The sequence below is a fragment of the Barbus barbus genome (genome assembly GCF_936440315.1).
Source record: "Barbus barbus genome assembly, chromosome: 2".
NCBI lineage: Eukaryota > Metazoa > Chordata > Actinopteri > Cypriniformes > Cyprinidae > Barbus > Barbus barbus.
This window is the reverse complement of record NC_136730.1, coordinates 18,229,552-18,251,840: the sequence shown is the minus strand read 5'-3', so window position 1 is coordinate 18,251,840 and position 22,289 is coordinate 18,229,552. Positions and strand designations below refer to the sequence as shown.

The 22,289-nt window shown below is 38.2% G+C and overlaps 1 protein-coding gene across 1 annotated transcript in view; it reads right to left on the bottom strand.

Moving 5' to 3' along the window:
• Window positions 1-22,289, bottom strand: part of LOC306882265 (amyloid-beta A4 precursor protein-binding family A member 2-like) — a 73,145-nt gene that overhangs the window by 9,900 nt on the left and 40,956 nt on the right. Inside the window, exons 3-8 of the mRNA XM_079436780.1 lie at window positions 16,957-18,165; window positions 14,673-14,753; window positions 12,711-12,750; window positions 11,755-11,900; window positions 2,555-2,590; window positions 1,415-1,504 (exon numbers count right to left, since the gene is read on the bottom strand). Coding sequence (XP_079292906.1) covers window positions 1,415-1,504; window positions 2,555-2,590; window positions 11,755-11,900; window positions 12,711-12,750; window positions 14,673-14,753; window positions 16,957-18,123 — 1,560 coding nt within the window. The 5' untranslated portion in view covers window positions 18,124-18,165. The remainder of the gene's footprint in view (window positions 1-1,414; window positions 1,505-2,554; window positions 2,591-11,754; window positions 11,901-12,710; window positions 12,751-14,672; window positions 14,754-16,956; window positions 18,166-22,289) is intronic.

Sequence of the window (22,289 nt, the reverse complement as noted above, 5' to 3'; positions counted from 1 at the left end):
TATAAATAACCCTTTCTTTCAACTTAATACTTTATATATAACTTCAAGATACGCAGTGCTGAAAAAGCTTCCTCTGCTATACAATAATAACATCCAGGATACATTATGAAAATACCAGTGAAAAGAACAGTGTTTAAGGTAAGGTTATGTTTTAGGCTTTTACTTTGTGTTACTGAAATGCTGCATCTGAGATGCTTTGTCATTGTCATAACACAAAGAATCCGTTTTGTTTTCAGTTGGCAGTGCACCAGAATCCACACATAGTCATTAGCTATATTTACATGCAGCCAAGTAATCCATTACCCGCCTAGTAATCAATGTAAAGGTGATATGGTTAAACAGAAGCAAGAAAGAAAAGATTAATCATAATTTAATATGCAATAAAAACTATTGCAATTCATATGCAAATCTTACAATGATGCCATCACTGTGTGTTATATTTTGAATGCTGAATATTCTATCATTGTAAGTTATTATGAAAGTTTAATACTACATTTTAATAAGGAAAGTTTGAATGGATTCTGCGTGCTAAACAGATTGGGCTGAATTAAATCTAGAAGTTTCAGTCTTACAGGGTACTTTGAATGTCTGAAGAATATCAATACAACCTTGAAGGCACTGTAATAAATCTGTAACAGCCAATACAGACTCACAGTGAGATGTGACAGGCAGGGTGAGGACTGACACTGCATTGCAGCACATAACGAAATGTCCGTGCCAGGCTGCCCACTCACTGCTGTTCACTCAGAACTCATACACATTATCGCAGAAACACACACACTGCGATGTTACTCAGTACCAACGTACTAAATGTACCATTAAAACAGCATGTAGCTCTTCCTACCTTACGCTTACAGTAACACTAGTGTGGAAAAGGAGGAGCTGTTGACTGTACAGCATGTGTAAAATGGGCAGCTGGAGATTAAGCAAAAAGCCTATAACCATCATTAAGCTCCATCACTAGCAACTGTCTACAAGCCTGATCATATGCGCATCTCTTCTCTCTACACACACACATTACATGTTTTATGTCGGTTATGTAACAAAAGGTTATGTAATATATAATATCTGAGCTTTCTCTGTGCATAAATATTTCACCAATCCAAATATGAGTTATCTCCTATTCTCCAAACATGATTTATAATTTATATTGTATACTCTATGTCTAATTCTCTAAGAGAATTCACATTTTGGCCATTCTGCCTCAATAACAACATATATATACACACACACACACATATATATATATATATATATATACACACACACACACATACAGTTAATGGCGTACACCAACGTGCTTCAATTTACTCTTACTTTTTTCTTTTCCTATTTTTCTTTTATTTTTTTTATGGGTTGATCTTTTCAGATTTTATTTTGAAACCTGTATCACTAAGCAGCCACATGAACTCACCTGGGTGTCTGCATTGAGCACTTTGATCCTTTGAGTTGAGATGAAAAGATCCACCTCCGTCAAAGTCTGAACATCTCCCTCTGGACTCTGCTGACAAAAAAGAAAAAAACAAGAACAAAAATATGAAAAACTACCCCTGACCTCCAAGAGGTCACAATGCCATAACTCGCAATGGCTCACGAGAAGACCTGAAGAAAAAGCACAACCTCTCAAACCCCTAATGAATGCATTTTAAATGCTTATTCATAAATCATGCACTAGCAGAAGCTTGTCCACATGGGAGGGCTATGCTTAACCTCTGTAAATTGCATCATTAATAGCCCAAATGGGAAACAATATGGTATGCTCAGGTGCACAGAACATATGGATTGGAAATGTGAAATTACATTGGTTATCGATAGCCTGTCCAATTAATAATTGATTACTGCCGGGCAATGGTGACTAAGTGCGTCGCACAATCAAAACGGTTCAAAACATTTTTCAAAAAACTTGAAAGCCTTTAACTGAGAAACACAGTGAGGTAATCAGTCCAAGAGACAAATAATCACTGGGTATACAACCCCCTGTGATAAGTAGAAGCCATACAGAGGTTTGAAGTAATGAGATGATTGACACTAGAGAACGAGTGAAAGAGAAAAAAGAGTGAGACCCATTCGGTGCAGTGAGGTGGAGCGCAGGGTGATGCAAAGACAGACAGGTAAGTAAAATGACCAAATGGCAACACTTAACCAGCTGTCAGGCTGTCTCAGAGTGCCAATCATTTACCTGTCAGTACAAGTCTGGTCAGATTCATGCTTTTGTTTTGGGTTGCTGCAATAAGAACTGGTAGTACACACGGATGACTATAGCTACGTTTTATACAGGGTTAAAAGTGCAGTCTGTGCAAAACAGCTTTGAAATTTTGACTCCATATCTTCAAAGGTTTATGTGACTCAGTTGCAGCCCAGAAGTGGCTGGTTTGCCAATAGTTAGTTTGAATTTAAGAGGCCCTCACAGATCCCAGACAGCCGGATCTAAAGCTTCACTTCACAAGGTATGATCCAAAACTTATGAAAGTTACACAGATGATGAACACAGACATGGAGTAGATGGTTAAAAAAAAAGGCATGTTCTTCTATCTCTCTTTTTTTTTTTACACACCGCCTTTTTCTTGATTTTGGCTGCCTTCTGTACCCTCTGGAAGACGTTCAGGACAGTACAGGGGTCGTCACACACGGGAGCAGCAAAAAGGCATGAAGGTATAAAAAAAAAAAAACATTAAAAACAGGCAAAAACATATAAACAACCAAACACAAAGTCTGCATGCCATGTTTGGCATGTGTGTTCTTTGTACACAAACACAAACAAACCCAGAATGCAGCAACATCTCCCCCTGCACACACATACAAACGGATAGCAAATCATAGGACATGCACATATGGGTTTAATAACTATTACTGTACATTGAAAGCCATAAAAAGAAAATAACTTATTTTATGCATTGACATTTCTCAACAGGATAAGAAAAATGTCTATTTGTATCCAATAAGATATCTTAGTCCTTTTTCGACATAAGCAGTCATTACTTTCAATAAATGTCATATTGTTATAGCTGTGTGATTCATCACTGACACTAGATTCATTGTCAGAATCTCACAACAAATGCAGCCTAACACCTCAGTTTATCAACCTGCCATATTATGACTGCAGGGAGAACAACAGCTGTCATAGTGGACTGGCTGAATACCATACAGTGTTTTCTACTGTGCAACATTGTTAATCTCGTCAACAAAATCATACAGGAAAATGTTAGCAATAAAAGGGTATTCTGATTTCCTCAACAACAACACATCATGATAATGGCAAGATATTAACAATGCAATAACAAAAATATATAAAGAATATGATTGTTTTAAATAATATTATTTAATTTGGCAGTAAAATGACATTTTCATAGACTGGAATTAAATGGCATAATTTATATACTATTTATAGTATAGTATTTATAAATATTTTGAATTACCTTGATCTATTTTTATCATTTTAATTTTAGTGTTATATGCTTCTATGATTTTCATTAGTTTTTAAATATTCTATTTAGGTTTATCTAATATTTATTAAAGAAATTGCATAAACAGTATGAACATACAATATAAACAGAGATAAAGAAGTGATAAAGTTAGAAAGAGGAAAAATACCTCTATCTATAGACACTCATAAGAGGCTGAGCCCACTTATTCTGAGTCTGATAGTGTGTGAGCATTATGATCCCATTCAGCTTTCCCTGTCTCTCTCTCTATCTTCTTCCACCTGACTGGGACATAATCCTTTGAACTGCTCTCATCTCTTTCTGGCTGAGCATCATGAGTACAACTACTCCTTTACTGTCATTTCTGCTGCCAACATGCCTCATCCTCCACTGGCAGAGGAGAGAGGGAAAAGAAGAGATAAATCAACAGCACGAGAGAGAACGAGCTTGAAAGTCAAGGGGAAATGAGACAGTGAACGTGTGGGCGATGAATGTTGCATAAATACTGCATCAATCTGGAGGATACAGGGATACACTTCAATAAAACATTAAGCTTTTTCCTATGTTTCTTGCTTAAAACAAAAGAAATGGCTACATCTTGCTTTCTTGGCCAGCATGCAAAATGTAATTTTGTTGGCTTAGGTACTGTTCCTTTTAACTCATACAAACAAACATGAAATATCACACGAGTGAACTCAAACTTCCACATTGGCAAAACACAGTGGGCTTTCAAGAACTGCATTGTGTTCAGTGTTTGCATATCCTGCATGCTATGACCTTGATTCAGCAGCATATTTTGGAAATCAGTGGTATCATTGTGTTTCTTTGGCTCAAATCATGCAAACAACAACAGTAACACTGTTTATTTTAGGCTGGTCCACTTAAAGGAATAGTTCATCCCAAAACTGAAAATTTGCTGAAAATTTACTACCCTCAGGACACCCAAATGTAGTTGAATGAGTTGAATGAGAACAGATTTGGAGAAATTTAGCATTGCATCACTTGCCCACTAATGGATCCTCTGCAGTGAATGGGTGCCGTCAGAATGAGAGTCCAAACAGCTGATAATATCATCACAACAATCCATACGACTCCAATCCATCAACTAATGTCTTGTGAAGTGAAAAGCTGTTTGTTATAAACACATCCATAGCAACACTTTTAATTTTAAACCTTTGCGTCCAGCTAAAATATGAGTCCTCTATACATAATATTACTTCCTCCAGTTAAAAAGATGTCTCATCTGAATCAGGAGAAAAATATGCACAGGTTGAGCACCGTTGACAAGCAAAAACCAAAACAGTCCAAAACAAATATGTCTGTAGATTTTGATGTGAGAGGAAAACGGGGGATGAACTCAAAAGTTAAAATTATGTGATGCTTTATCAGCTGTTTGGACTCTCATTCTGATGGCACCCATTCACTGCAGAGGATCATTTAGTGACAAAGTGAAGTAATGCTACATTTCTGCAAATCCATTCTGATGAAAAAGACAAATTCATTTTGGGCAGCCTGAGGGTAAGTACTTTTTCAGGAAATTTTCATTTTTGGGTGAACTATCCGTTTAATGGTTTCACATTCAAGAGTAAACAAACAGAAAAAAAAACAATATGCTCTTTTAACTGTAGGTGGAACCTAAAGCTACCATATTGAGCATCACAATTTCTCACATTCAATTTTATATGAGTGAACCGTCTCCTCCCCTCTGGGTGTACGTACACCTGGCTGGAAATCACTGCTTTAGAAGTGCGGTGAGAAAAACAGTGTCCTCAGGCTCTGTGCTGACATACTGCTCACTCAGCTGTGGACAGACACATTATCATCTGCAGAGTGGAAGAGCAGATGTGTGGGTGCATGAATGTCAGAGTTGTGTGTGAGTGAGATACGGAAAGGATGGAGGAGAAAGAGAGAAAGGAGGGAGGATTATAGCAGGGATAGCACCCCATAATAATAGCAGGGATGGAGAGGATAAGGAAAGAGTGTGTTGCCATGGTTTCATTTTGAATGGCTTTTAAAGGTGGCACTGTTTTATATGAACAGTGAGTGATTTTCTGCTTTTATTTCATTGTTTTGATAAACAGACAGCGTAGACAGCAGTATAGATACTATATATTACGCCGCTGTCACTTAATACACAGATTTATATAAACATGCTGTTTACCTTCATAGACGTGTTTTTGTAACTTGTAAGTGTAACAAACTTGTGTGTATTTGATAGTTTAAGTGCAATAAGACATGAAAGAGAACTTAATTTAGTACTCACATGCCGTGTGACAGCCGCTTTCTGTGCGCGTGCTTCGGATGTGTATCAGAAGTTTGAACTGATATGGCTTTCTGATATCACATGATTTCAGTGTGATTGACATAATAATCAAAACCAAACACTTTTTTGGCAGAGATCTGAGGTAAAAGCAGTAAAGACACAGCCCTATTCTGGAAAAGGGGGCAGGGGAACAGCAGCTCATTTGTTGAAACAGGGTGTTTCTGCTTCCACTCAAAATAGGCATGATAGAATAAATGATATAATAAATCATCTGTGAAGTAGCTGAAACTTCACAAATTTTGGGGAACCTGAGACTTAGCTTGTAAAAAGAGCCATAATAGGTCCCCTTTAAGATCGCCTAATACCTTGTAAAGTCCACTCCACAGAAATCTACTGTCCAATTGGCACATACTCTGACAATTTTCCTTTTAAAGTCTGAGAGAGACACTGTGCAGACAGGTGTACAGTATGTAGCTGTGTGAGAGTGAACGACAAAGAGGCCTCTAGTGAACTATTTACAGCACCTCTGTATTACACAGATACAAGTGAGTGATCCTGCCATCCTGAGGCACATTCCCAATCTTTCATACCCACCATCTGTCTATGTGCACCTAGCTGACAAATTGTGTGCATGCGTGTCTGTAGGTATGTGTGCTTGTCCTTGCCACAGGCATGTGTTTCTAAATGTGGAACTGCTTATGGAGTTGCCACTGTGGAGCAGCTCATGTAAAATTAACTGCCAGCTGTTGACCAGGAGGACTGCAATGAAGCATCACTGCAGTTACAACAACTGTCTTTTCTTAAAATAACATTCAATACAAGAGGGAACAATGTAAACTAATGATAAAAAACTTTTGCTTTGCAAGGATAAGGGTTACAATACCTCATTTCAAAGCATTTAAAATGTATCTCTATCTTTCTGTTAAATTTTTGATTCCTCACCACATTAAAGAAAAACTAATACTATGGTACTATGTTTTGGACATGTGCATGGCAAAACAATGGTATTTTTTTGTACCATGGGACATGAATATTCTAATCATCTGATACCATCAAAGTATCCACAAGACCAGACAGCAGTAATTATAAACTTCACAGATGCTGCTGTCAAGAATAAACAATCTTACTTAGCCAAAAGTTGCATATTCCTGATGCATTCAAATTTTACGGCTCTACAGCATGTTTCCATTTCTTATATTCAGACGCTCTACTCTGGAACTGCTTCTGTCCTGAAAAAGCTAAATTGAAGTATATCAAGCATGAGTGGAGCCAGGCAGTCTGAAACTGATTGAGACACATCGTGCACAGCATATTTAAGTTAGGATAGCAGTTTCTCACATGGCCTGTGTGGATTCCCATTGCTGAGTGCAGAAAGGCATAAAACATCTAATAAAGGACTGACAACTCATCCATTACCTCCTGCCCCAATGGAGTGCCAACTATGGCCAATAATTAAAGGAAAAGTTCACCAAAAATGAACATTTTGTCATAATTTACTCACCCTCATGTCATTCCAAACCTCTATGAGTTTCTTATGTTGAACATAATAAGAAGATATTTTGAAGAATGCTGGTAGTCAAACAGTTGATGGTCCCCATTGAATTCCATAGTACAACCCCAATTCTGGAAATGTTGGGACATGTTTTTTAAAATTTGAATAAAATGAAAACTAAATTACTTTCAAATCACATGAGCCAATATTTTATTCACAATAGAACATAGAGAACATAACAAATGTTTAAACTGAGAAATTTTACACTTTTATCCACTAAATGAGCTCATTTCAAATTATTATTATTTTTGATTGTTTATTTATTGTAGAACAAAGCTAGCATACATGGCTTAAAGGTCCCATGACATGCAGTTTTTTGGATGCTTTTATATAGGCCTAAGTGGTCCCTAGTACTGTATCTGAAGTCTCGTTCCAGAAATTCAGCCTTGGTGCAGAATTTCAGCCACTATGAGTCAGTCCCACAATCAGCTTTCCTTAGGACGTGCCATTTCTGTGTCTGTAGCTTTAAATGCTAATGATGAGGAGAGAGGCGGGGCAAGGTGGAGGGTGGGTGTGTGGCCTTAACCAGCTTGCGGCCACGGTACCATGCGCTAATGTTGACAGTGGATGTATCGCAATGGCTCGTAGACACGCAGTCGTTCAAGCTTTTCAGTTTGACCCAGAATCTGATCTGGATGGAGAAGCACAGGATGAAGAAATTGCAACTCAGCGGCTACAGCAGGACGTCTCCGAATGGTTAGTTTAAAATATTGTGTCTGGATACGGTCAGTGTTTCCCACACATAGACTTTACCTGGGTGGGCCGCAACAATATCCACTGCCCGCTGCCATCAGCTCCCGCACACACACGAGCGCGACTTTAGAAAAATATTTTGTAACTTTCAGACCCTTTTGGCAGCTTTTTTCCCATAACGGGTACATACTAACAAACCTAGCGATTTTTATTTATTTTTTAAACCTTAGCTATCATTCAGTTGGAAGATGTCTCCAGCACTGCCCCGCGAGCGCGAGGTCTGACTCTCCCGGCGCAGTGTTGCCTTTCTCGGCGTCTGTTCTGAACAGCGAGCGGCAGAGAAGGAACGCTTTCAGTTTGCCTTAAAGCAGCAGACTCATCAATAAATCATTTACAAAACAGCGTTTACAAGCACTTATCGCTTACTGACTGTTTGGACTTTTAAATATGAACATAATTTGTCTGTTAATATGCACATAGTTTATTACTCAGATGCAAAACAGTAATATAGCCAAAACCACTGCATATAGTCGAAATGGGGGCAACAAAGGGCTGAGAAAGCAAGAAATTTTGAAAAGATTCAGCTGGGAGAACATCTAGCAACTACTTAAGTTAACTGACATCAGGTCTGTAATATGATTAGCTATAAAAGGGATGTCTTAGAGAGACAGAGTCTCTCAGAATTAGAAGACGGGCAGAGGCTCTCCAATCTGTGAAAGAGTGCGTAAAAAGATTGTGGAATACTTTAAAAACAATGTTCCTCAACGTCAAATTGCAAAGGCTTTGCAAATCTCATCATCTACAGTGCATAACATCATCAAAAGATTCAGAGAAACAGGAAAAATCTCTGTGCGTAAGGGACAAGGCTGAAGACCTTTGTTGGATGCCCGTGGTCTTGGTCTTACCAAATGACCACTGGAACCAGTTAAGACCTTACAATCTGACTTTGCTGCAGTTGATATTGAACTGCTGGTTCGTTTGGCCAGAGGAGAACTGGCCCCCGACTGAGCCTGGTTTCTCCCAAGGTTTTTTTCTCCATTCTGTCTCTGATGGAGTTTTGGTTCCTTGCCGCTGTTGCCTCTGGCTTGCTTAGTTGGGGACAATTCATTTCCAGCGATATCGTCGACCTGATTGCAATTTTTTTTTTTTTTTCATTTTACACTATTGACACTATTTCCTTTTTTTTTTGGATATTGTGCAGTTGCTTTGACACAATTTACATTGTTAAAAGCGCTATATAAATAAAGGTGACTTGACTTGACTTGGTCCAGAAGCACCGTCGTGTCCTGTGGACCAAGGCTCATTTAAAATTTACTTTTTCAAAGTGGAAAAGTGTTCTGTGGTCAGATGAGTCCAAATGTGACATTCTTGTTGGAAATCACAGATACCGTGTCCTCCGGGCTAAAGAGAAGGGGGACCTTCCAACGTTCAGCGTCCAGCGTGTCATCAGCGTTCAGTTCAAAAGCCAGCATCTCTGATGGTATGGGGGTGCATAAGTGCATACGGTATGGGCAGCTTGCATGTTTTGGAAGGCACTATGAATGCTGAAATGTATATAAAGGTTTTAGAGCAAAATATGCTCCCCTCCAGACAATGTCTATTTCCATTTTTCAGGAGGACAATACAAAACCACACACCGCAGATATTACAACAGCATGGCTTCACAGAAGAAAAGTGCGGGTGCTGAATTGGCCTGCCTGCAGTCCAGATCTCTCACCTATAGAGAACATTTACCGCATTATTAAATGAAAAATATGTCAAAGACGACCACAAACTCTTCAGCGGCTGGAAACCTATATCAGGCAAGAACGGGACCAAATTCCAAAACCAAAACTCCAGAAACTCATAACCTCGATGCCCTAACGTCTTCAAACTGTTTTGAAAAGAAGAGGAGATGCTACACCATGGTAAACATACCCCCGTCCCTACTATTTTGAGACCTGTAGCAGGCATCAAATTTGAAATGAGCTCATTTTATACATGAAATCTCCAATTCCAATTCTCGCTATTAACAAACCATTAACTGTGACTTTTGCCTCAAACTCCTAATTTGCTGCTTATTAAAAGCTAATAAGGTAGTTGTTAAGTTTAGGTATTAGTTAGGATTAGGAATGTAGAATATGGCCATGCAGAATATGTGCTTTATAAGCACTAATAAACAGCTAATATGTTAATAATAGGCATGCTAATTAGCAACTAGTTAATAATGAGAATTGATCCCTATACTTGTTACGGTTGTGTGTTGCGGGAATGATGCAGGAGACAGCAGGTGAGTAAATGTTCTTTGTTTTAATAAACCAACTCAGAATGGAATACTATTGCAACAACTATAAGAGATCTAGACACATATGCTTTATTTAGGGTTCAATTGAAGAATTGGTTAATCAGTACTCAGATTTGTCAACACTAGAATCTTATATCTGCTAGCCATCCTGTTATTGTTTGTATTTTGTTGCATTGTTTTTAATTTATCCTAAATTGTTTAAACAGATTTTTATTGTATTGTGTATTTACTAAATTTTCTATTATGTATTTTTAATCACATTTTCCTTAGGGTGACTTGTAACATCTTGTCCAGGGACTACGGATGAAAAATAGCCTTTGGCTAATTCTGGTACATTTACAGGAATGTTTTTATTAATGTACAATGTCCCTGTCAAACTAAATAAATACATTTTTTTTAAAAAGAAAACAGAATATACAATGTAAAATGAAGAGTGAACGGACAAAGACTCAGGGAGAACTCAGGACTTATAAACACATGGGAAGCAATTAGGGAGAACAGAAACAGGTGAGAAGTAATCAAATTAACTTAACAAGAACAGGAAAATAACCAAATAAGAAAACTCGGGAAGGACAGGGAAAAAACAAAGAACAGGGAGTCCAGAACCCTGACAATACTAAAGTGTTACCCTTCTTTTTTTGTTCAACATACAAAAGAAACGCACACAGGTTTGGAACGAGATTAGGGTGAGTAAATGATGACACAATTTTAATATTTGGGTGAACTATTCCTTTAACAGAACAAGGAATAGATGTGTGTATCCCATAGATTCATCCTGGCAATATAAATTGTCTTCTGCTATATATATATATATATATATATATATATATATATATATAAATAACACAATTCAGAGTAACTGCTAATTAGGGGTGTGTGATTTTGAAAACTATATCTCAAACTTTTTTTTTATTTTTATTTTGATAACATTAATTAGACAATACATTTGCTGAGGGTGTTTTTGTATTGGTTCCTTGGCTAGTTTATGCCTGTTGTAGACAGCTGACTCCTGATGCTTTTAATATTCTTCATACTCGGTGCAGTGGTTAAAGTGGCAGAAATTAGCCACCTAAATTTCCAGGGGCATTTTTAATTCTTACATTTAACCAATGAATTCAATTAGAATACGAAACTATAGGGCTGTTAGCATTCAAATGAAACCAGTATAAACATAATCAATTTGGTCCGCAGCGGTGGCATAGATGCTGCATCTAAGGTGACATATTTACACAGACTATTTAATGCAGCTTAAACCACCACATGCCCTCTAAAAACACATAAATGCACATGAATTTTCCATGTAACATGGCAACAGGAGGTCTTTCTGCATTAACCAGTTGGGAGGAAGAGGGATTACACTTCTACACCACGGAAAATAATCCTATAACTACTGATTAGTCAACAAGTCCCGGGGTGTAAACAAACAAATCTCATCTCATTTAATTTTCCACAGAGAATTCTGCAACCGCTTCGTCCAAAGATTTTGCTTGAGAGCCACACCAAAATAAAATGGAAATACAGAGGTTCTAGGGTTCTGTACCTTGACCCGGCTCACTGCCTCCTGGGCTTGCATCATCCTGATGTTTTTGGATGGATTTCTCTCCGACAGGAGCTGAGTGGAGCCGAGGTAGTTGGCGGCGAAGATAATCCCATCAATGAGGTCCTCAGGCTCACAGGGACCCGGCACTGTTAAAGGGGAAGCGTTGAGAATTCATTATTAAAACTATTTGTTGTGTTGCCACCTCCTCAGTAGACCACCTCACAGTGACTGATAAGGTATATGAGTGTGAGCTTATCAGGTTGAAATGTTGCGTGCAGATGTCGTGTGTATGCGAGTGTGTGCGAATATGTGTATGTTCTCAATTCCATCCTACTGTGAGGGCTGATAAAACCACAGACACTGAAAAGTGGGAACGAAGGTGGCCACATGAGGAAAAGCAGGGTGTTCTGGGAGTATTCTGCTTGAGTGATATGGAAATGTGGATGTCATGACACCCACCAAGGGACACATTATGCTGCCATCATTCAGGCACAAGGTTTAAATGTGACAGAACTCTATCCTTTTAATAGAAAGCAGAATTTGTTCCCAAAAGCAAGGCATGACAGCAGCAATGCATTCTCAGTCTGCCATAAACCAAAAATAAGCTTGTGGTCAATCGATTGTCCTGCTTTTCCAGAACTCTCCTTCGCTTCCTGCTATAGTTTGTGAGCATTTCTCTAGCTGAGCATCCACTAATGTGCCCTTATATTAGCAAACATGACTCCTCTAATTACTGTCTCACCACTGCACCCCATTAAAACCGCTTACAAATTCTGCTAGCATGTAAATCCACTGAGACATAATGCTTTCTTCTGCGTGACTCTCTAATCTCCTCACTGTGAGTCGGTTTGGTGAATTTGATTTGTTTTTGACTTGATTTAATTGGAATAGAATAAAACTTTTGGGGGCAGATTATCAAATGCAGAAAAAATAAAAGATAGGAGATGTTTGCTTACCATCCACAAAGCTGGGAAATGAGGCCGTCTTCTTTGTTGGCTAAGAAACAGAGAAACATTGTTTGATGTCCTGTATGAAAGGAGATGAGTGATGCTCACATCATGCAGCATGCTTATAAGGTTTTTACCTTTTACCAACTAAAAAGAAAAAAACAACCGTTAACTTCATGAATGAAAAATATAAATAATATAAGAAAAAGAAATACAAATAAATACAAATATACATTTATCATACACAAAATTATAAAACTGTTTCAGTTCTTGAATAAGTGATTGAATTATGTCATTGAATCATTCCATCAAATAATTTGTTCAGAAACTATACAAAATTATAAAACAGTTTCGGTGATTGCCTTTATAAGCAAGTCACTGAATCATTCCCTCACTTTGTTTAAAAACACTGATTTATTCAAATAAGCAGTTGATTTCATAGCATAACTTACAATATAGTAAGAGCAGTATGCTATTCCAAATTCAGGAACTGTGTTTATGAGAGTAATTCAATCTGACACCAGTATTGTTCAAAAACAATTTTGCACATGGTTTTGTTTGACTATATTTTAGCTGGCTGAGCCAAAACAGACAAGTATCCAATAATATTTTGCGTAAAATGTTTAGTTTGCTGAATATTAACTTCTTGTTTATTACACTTTTTGGTCTAAATATTAGTTCGCCCAGCACTAGGACGTATTTGGGGCATGATTGTGTGATATTGCTTAATTCTAAAATCATAACTTTAATATTGTAATGTTATCACAAAACCATTGCCAAACAGACTGAAAATAGTAAATGAGCACTGGAAATGTAATTGTAAAACACCTGTGCTTTTCTTTTTTTTTTCTTTTTTCTTTTTTAAATATAGTAAAATATATAACCTAACACTCAAATGGAAACCATCCAGATGTGGCTCATTGTATCAGAATACAAAATCCTGTCAGTCATTCTAAAGTGGCTCTTTGCAGAACTGTGCCGAGAGCTGTAGGACATAGACTCATCGTCAGACAGAGTAATAGCCATCATTTTACAACAGAGCCATCCAAATTGAGGTTATGCTTCGAGAGGCCTTCATTAAATGCAATCTAAGAACTCAAAAGCTCCCTCAGCCAAGGTAATTAAATGTGTTCAAAGGTAGTAAGGCAAGACTGAATACTGCTTTACATGACACAAGGAGGGACTGTACAGCATGGGATGTGTACAAACAGAATTCCTCTGGGTGAATACTTTGTGGGTTATTACCATCATGGTTTGACTCATTGTGCGAGTGTTACCTAAGTTGCAGAATTACATATTCATGAGAAAATAAAGAAGAAAAAAAAATTGAAATGGCTTTTTAACAATTATGGCTGTGAACATTTTAAGAAGGTTTAACAATAAATATTTTTGTTACTCATGACCCTAATTCACAAATTTTGATGTCTCACTACCTCCTACAGTACATGTGAAACATTCATAAGGCAATAATACAAAAATAAAACATCTAAAAGCTTGTGTTGAGAATGATCTAAAAATGACCTTGGCAGAATGCTTGGTAGCGCTATAAAACATGTTTTGAACACCTATTTGGCAATTTTGAGTAACTGCCCAGACGAGGTCTCATATTTTATGGCTCTTACATTCAGGCTGTGAAGCTCTTATGGAGGTTACATTCATGCATAAAGAATGTGTAGCGAGGCAGCAGAACAGACAGCTCAAGGCTGAACTCCCTTCTATGTAAATACAGTACAGCCAGGGCAGAAAAAGCCAAAGCCAATTATTTTACTATATCAACACATGGGAGAGGATGGTGTCAAGCTAGATTTGCCAAGAAAAAACAATGATAAATTGTCTAAGAAAGACAGAGAAATGTGGCATAAATAAGGCTGACACTGACTAGAACAGCTCTGATGGAAACCTGCAGTGATTATGTGGGGTGCATACTGTCAGATATTGATTGGTTAATGTGTTGTATGATTACAGGCTCACCTCAGGGACATTGTTGTTCTCCAGTGGTCCATTGAGATCAGAACGCTGCTGCTTCCTTGGATGCTCTGCACTATTAGACACCTAGAAAAAAAATTAAATTGGGATAAATGAGTGACAAATGAGTGGAGAGTGAGATTTGACATGTACAGAGGACAAAAAAAAGACACAGATGATGGGTTGCAGGCCACTTTATCAGAATCAGAATCAAAACGCCAAAGGGAATATTTTATGCAGCATAACAAACATTTTTCAAACACAATGTATTGAAACACTTTGGTAAAATGAACACATGTTGTCTTTAACTGGAAATGCACAGTGCTAAAAAAGACACTTTTACTCTTTGTCTATCTGCAGGGGACTTAAAGTCTCAAATGAGCACTCTGTCTACTGCGCATAAGGAAATTATTACTTGATGAAATTCATTTGTTGCCTGACAGGATAAAATGTAATCTCCTCAGTGCCCAAAGGCAATAAACAAGCAGGAGGGTAATAGAACTTCACAAGACATTCACTGGACCTCTGAGGCAATCAGACTAAATCTCAGCATTTCACCTAATTCCCCCTTGGAAAGATTTAATGTCCTATTCTGTTTTTTGAAAATGCAAAGTAAGGTATTTCGAAGGAAATATCTAAGAAGACCTAATTTTTCAAACTCAATTAGAAAGTCAGCACCTCCTCTCATTTTTCAGCTAACCAGACTATTGGCATGATGCATGGATATCAGTGTGTTTGTCTTTATTACTTACTTAGTGACTTTAAGCAGAGGTTTCTAGAAATGAGCCAGTTTTCATTTTTGGGCTGTTCAAGCCAAAAATAAATAAATAAATAAAAAACACCCACACAATGTACCTGAGTGAGGATAATGGGACGGAATCTAAAAAGGTTCTCAAGGTAATGTATTCTAGCTGGGTGGAAATTTGTTTATTCCTGAGCATTAACAAATGGCTGCACAAATCATCAGTAATGAAATTCATATTTGGGAATTTCAAGAAATTGCTTTTGATCAGGGTCCCCTTCATGTCTAGGTTACAATGAGACTGTTCCAATTACTGCCAGATTACTTTCTTTCATCCTTTTCAACGTGCTGCTGAAACTTTCCCCTTGAAATTAGCGAGTAAATAACAATAATGGCCTATTCTCTATAATTGTCTTTGGAACTACACCAAAATTATGTAAAAATACATTTACATCACATTAAAGAAAACATTCTATGCTATCTCCAAATATCACATTTTAAGCATCAGCTCTTAAGAGCAATCATTACTCACTGCTAAGCTGTCAGGAATTTGAGGTTCTCTTTTACGGCATAAACAAGCACTAGTCTCGGTTACTCAAATGCCACTTGCATTTAAATGAGGCCTGTCAACATTCACATCAATATTTAACTATAATAATGAATATGCATATTTTGGAGAGCCCTTTGGGGAGGATCTTTTTTATTAGATTAAAATAAATAACATTTGATACTACTCAATAATTCCAACTGTTTAACTATTTTAAAGGTAACAGAAGTCTGTCCAAGATTGTCTGTCACTGTATTCCTATCGGGCTAGGAACAAGAACAAGAATTTAATACTTTTATCCAGCAAAAATGCATTAAATTGAACAAAAATAAATTTATGTTACAAAAGATTTTTGATTTGAATAAATGTGGTCCTTTTAAACTTTCTATTCAGAATCCTGAAAAAGAGTTTAATGGTTTCCACAAAATACAAAAAGCAACACAACTGTTTTCAGCATTGGTAATAATAAGAAATGTTTCTTGAGCACCAAATCAAAATATTATAATGATTTTTAGAAGATCATGTGACACTGAAGACTTGAGTAATGACTGATAAAAACAGCTTTGTCATGACAAGAATAAATTATATTTTAAAATATATAAAGTGTTATTATAAATTGTAAAAAACGATTTTTACATATGTATTTTTGACCAAATAAATGCAGCTTTGGTAAGAATAAGAGACTGCTTTCAAAAACATTAGGAAAAATATTAATGTTTTATACCAAAAAAATACCAGCCCAAAACTTTTGAACAGTAGTATGTATACATCACAGACCAGATAGCTACACTTACTCCATCCTCTCCTTTTACAGAATATTACTACAAAATACATTGATAAATAAATCTAACACAAATGTCTTATGTATTTAGTTGATCCTATTGCTTTTATTTCATATTTCCTGAGCTGACTTATTCTGTTTTCACTGAACCATGTATTTGCCTTTAGTAAGCTGCTACAGATACAGACCCATTTACAGCTTGCTATGCAAATCCGCCTACCTGCTCTCTCACCTGGTCCTGTGTCCATCTCTGTCTCTCCTCTGGTGTGTGAGGTCGTACCTTAAAGTTCCTCTGGAGCTCAGGATTGTGTCTGGCAGGGGGGATGTTGAGGGATTTGGGTCTGCCGTCATGACGGTGAGGCTGAGGGTATGGGGCAGGAGCAGGGGCGGGTTCGGGTTTGGAGTGTGTCTCTGGCTGGTACCCGCTCGGTGCTGGATCGGGCACCAGTTCCTCTGGACTCTGATCAGTGCCGCTGCTAAGACTGCCCATACTCATGCTCATCTTAATCTCAGCTACTATCTGATCAATATCCTCCTCTGCCTCCTCTCCCGTCTCTCCATCTGTGCCCTTATGCCCCCTGTACGGCGACGCACGCACAGAGTTTCCATTGTCCTCCGTGGCGTAGTAGTCACCTGCGTAACCATCTCTGTCTTGCCCCACCTGCGGCTCTTCCTCTTGATCATGGCAGTAGCCCTCACTTCCTTCAACATCCTGCACTTCTTCATGTTCATCAGGAGGTGGAATCTGTTCCTGATGGGGATCTGGAAAGTGTTGTTGGTGGTGGTGATCGAGGACAGGTTCGGGTCTGCCATCATACAGCTGCTGGTCAGAGTCCTGCTCGAGAACTTCGCAACGCACTTCACCATCATCACCATGTGCATCGTCCTCTCCCTCCACCCATTCCTCAACCGTTTCCTGGCACTCATCCGTGTCTGGAGGTGGCTCCATGTGACCATCTGGGTGTCCGTATTCCGGCTCGTTACAGTCCATTCCCTCCAGATAGCTGTCATCCTCAGGACAATAGCGGATATAGTACGTCACACCTTCATCCTCCTCCGGTAACCCTTCATCGAAATCGTCCTCTTCTTCATCAGATGTATTGTTGATGTAGTCAGAGCTAGAGTCTCCATCCAGACTGTCTGGGTGGCTGTGGTAGTCTCTATGGGCGTGGTCTGGAGTTGTGGGCGTGGCTGGTCGTCTGTCTGTCAAGTCTGCCTCCTCTTGGTTGTGGTAGGAGTGTTGGGACACCTCACGGTCCCGGCTCTCTTCATACTCCTCCTCAGGGTGCTCAGGCTCGGGGTACGGGGCAGGGCAGGAGCGCGGAGCTGAAGCGTGAGGCTCTGTGGCCATGCTGCTGTTGGTCCCTGGCCTCTTCCTCTGAGCCATTGAGAACCGCTCACAGGCCGATCATCACTGGAAATCCCAATCCTGCCAAATAAAAACACATTCATAAGTAAGGCAACATTCATAAACACCTATATAAAAACAGTCAATTTAATAAATGAAGGTTAACAACAAAACCCTGACAAATAATAAAAAGCACACGCAGGTGCAAATTCACTTGTTTTGAGCAATTAACTACTTTAAAATGTATGTGACCGGCCAACATGAGTATATACATAAAGGAAGTGTTCTTGTAGCTCATAGAGTATAGCATGGCACTAATAATCCCAAGGTTGTGGGTTCAATTCCCAAGGAACATACTTATACACACTGTGTAGGAAAAAAAAGTGTCACTTTCACACAATGCTTGTGCCAAACACATACACTACGATTCAATAGTTAGGAGTTAGTTATAATAAATAAATAAATGCTTTTATTTAGTAAGGATGTATTAAATTGATTGAAAGTGTCAGATATTTTTTTATTTATAAATACAACTTTTATTATTTACATTATAAAAGTCTTTAGTCTTCAGTATTATCAGCAGTTTTAGCATTGTGCAATAGCTAATTACCCTCCTCCATCCCCAACTCCTCCTCTATCAGCCAGGATCCAGCCTTCTGATTCTCTTTTGAATCAGACAAATTCAAAAATGTGTACATAAAATTACTGAGCTTTAACAAATCTGCAATGCTTTTGTTGGTTCTGTTCTGTTTACCCTGGGGGGTTATCGCTGCTCTCCCTGCTCTCATCCATGCTAGGCTACATGGATGTACAGGGAGTTCTTGCCCAGAACATAACCATACCGCCAATCCAAACTATATGCTAATTGTCAATCATCTTTGACGATAGTGGTCCTGACATAAATTGGTATATTTTCACAATATTACTGTTTTTACGGAATTTCTGGTCAAATAAATGCAGCCTTGGTGAGCATAAGAGACTTATTTTAAATAGTAGTGTGTATGTAGGTATAATTACAGTTTAGCACCAAGCATTTGGCCATAAGAGCCGTGCTATACTGTCTGTGTCTTTTATGATCAGACTAAAACAGAACACCATGTTTCCAATGAATTCCTCAGAACTGTGCAACAGTCTAAAGAGAACACACACAGGTCTTAAAGTGTGAGACTGAACAGTTGAGCTGTAACACATCCACATATTCAAGCACTGTTGAGTGTATTGATCCTTGAGTCGAGGCCATCTCTGCTCAGCTCTCAGCACCTGATCAATTTCAGCCATCCAGTCTGACTGATGTTCATTCCACATCTCCAGCAGCATCATTGAACCACTCCAGCTGAGATGATGTGAAGAACAACACCTGTTTTCTCAGACTTGACTTTCAAAGTCTCCAAAGCAGCCTAATTAAGTCATCAGCGTAAAGGCAATTCAAATATTTGGACCATTACACTGGCATACACATTTGTTTGTTTTGGCTAAACTAAAATAGGAGTCGATAAATGAAATAATTATGATTTTTAGCATTATTTGGTGAATAGTGAATAAAAAGAACAGCAATTATTTGACTGAAATTTATGTCACTTTTGATAAATGCAATGCGTCTTGCAGAATAAAAATATTAATTTCTTTCAAATAATAATAATAAAATAAAAAATAAATCTCACTGACTCCAAATGTTGAAAGGTAGTGTTTAAAAAATAAGATGATTTTATGGTTGGAGCGGAGGAAATGTTGGCAGTAAAAATGAAGAAAAAAGATGACCCAAGTCAGCCAGCCAAAAAGACAACCCTTATTATTAAGCACTGAACATACTATCAATAAATGTAATGTCTTTTATAGAAAAATCTCTTTTTGCCGGCTCTTGAACATTAAGATCTTGACATCTTAGGACCCACGGAAATGCTGGGATATATCTCACATGCCTAAATTGCAGTTTGAAAAGATGTGAACATGACAGAAAGAGTGGTTGAAGTTTTCTGTCAGAAGCTTGTAAGAGTAGGCAAGACAAATTTCACTAACATAAAAAAGCAATTAGATGTCAGTGTTCAGAGATAAATCATGACAACAGCGGCTGTACAGAGGCTGCATAATCACACACAGAATGTAAAACTCAAATCAAACGTGTAATGGTGTTGGAATAAATCTTGTTCACCCTCTCCCAGACACACACACACGCACACAATGCCATGTTGCTGTCTCCGTCAGAAGCCTGCAACAACAGCTTACAGAGAGACTTTTATTGCTGCTTTCCCTTTTGTTCATCCTTTCTCCCTGCCTTTAATTACGCCTTCCATCACCAGTCATTACAACAACTAATTATCATTGTGCTTCTGCTCCTCCAATCTTACAGCGCTCTGAGCGTGTGTGAGACACTACATGAATTTGTTGACTTGTAGAACCTTTTACTGTCTACACACATACAGCAGCTTTTAATGAAGCCTTGATTTTTTTGTGCCTTTAAACTCTATAGGACATTTTACTCTTATTAAACTCATAGTTTAGCTCTTCTTGCACTACAAATATATCTGCAGTTTTGTTTTATTTAACTGGTTTGCACTCTATCTATTCTGCCATGCACCTTATGCCACTTTATCTATTTCTTTATTCTTCTACAATGTCCTCATTTGTATAGCTGTATAGTTGTATGTGCATATGTTTAAACTGTATTATCTGTATTTGAACGTGTTTAATGTTAACTGTATGCACCAAGGGTCTGAGAGTAACGCAATTTCAATTCTCTGTATGTATGTGCCGTACATGTGGAAGAATTGACAATAAAGCAGACTTGACTTGACTTGATAGTTAAACCCTATCTGACTTATCATTTTACACCACTTTGAAGAAATCACTGTTTTCTCTCCAACTGTTATCGGGGAGCATATAGTTCAACAAGTACTTTATGAGCCCTCCCCCAACTTCTGTCAGTCAATCCCAACCGACGCTCTGGTAACTAAAGGCAACAGTCTCCAAAGGGCACCCCTGACCTTCCACCTCGTTGTTCAGTCATAAACCACACACAGGAATAATGTCTGGCGTGTGGTTAACCGAATTTATTGCACACACACACACACACACACACACACATAGCGAACATACAGTATCATTTCCATTTACTGAAGCTGAATACATTACCATGCCAATGACCAAACTGTCATGAAAGATGCACAAGAAATCAACCTCGTCTGCCCAGAACAATTGGGATCGCGTTCATTTATGCACATCATTTTTAAAATGAAACATAAGGGCATTAAAGCAGCACAGCAGGCAATATATTAAAATGAACTCAACCAAACTGTAAGCTTATTTGGTTTTTAAATATAAATCCTAAAAATATTTTAAATCCCTGAACGAAAAATGTTACTAAATAAAATAGCTGTGACAGTCGTTTAAAAACATATCTCTCCCAAAAATGAAAAAAAAAAAAAAAACTTGTCTTTCACCCTTTTGTGGCTTTCTTTCTTCTGTGGAACACAAAAGAATGTCTCAGTGCTTTTTTTTTCTTTTGAAAGTCAATGAGGTCCAAAACAGCACCAATTGAGATTCATTATATGAAAAACGGATTAACAATTAATCATTTTACTAAATAATATCACTATATACAGTATATTACAAAGACTTGTGTGCTTTGTTGGCCAGAGCTGTGCAGCACCCATGACACGCATTGAAGCTGCACGATACCACACACTTGGCAGTTCATGGCTCAGGCTTCATTTAGCATGAGAGCAAAAACCCTGCAAATTACCCAGAACCGTTTTGTTAATTGCCCACAGAACTTTTTAATTGAAAATTGGCATTAAACTGCTGTGGACCCCTGCAGAGAACTTTACAACCTCCGATTAGATCAGACACAACAAATGGCTGTAAAATGCCTTTTCAGTCCCATACAAAAATTACAAGAGATGAGCAAACACATAGTTTGAACCTTAAAGTTTCTGAGATTGTGACAAATTGTCCTGGTGTGCCTTGCACTAAATTACATCACATGACCCAAACAAGGTTTGATTAGGCATTACAATAGGTGCGTTCGACTTCATGCAGCACTTAGCAGACCGATCGGCGGCTGACTTGAAGCAGTGCATGCCGGTTAGAAATTTAGTCCGACTTGAACCGGCGCCGACCACACGTCACTGTCACGTGTGGCATCAAAGTACCGCGATAGCGTTTCGAGAGCAGCCGGCTGACTCAGCCGGCGCAATTTCTCCAGAGCG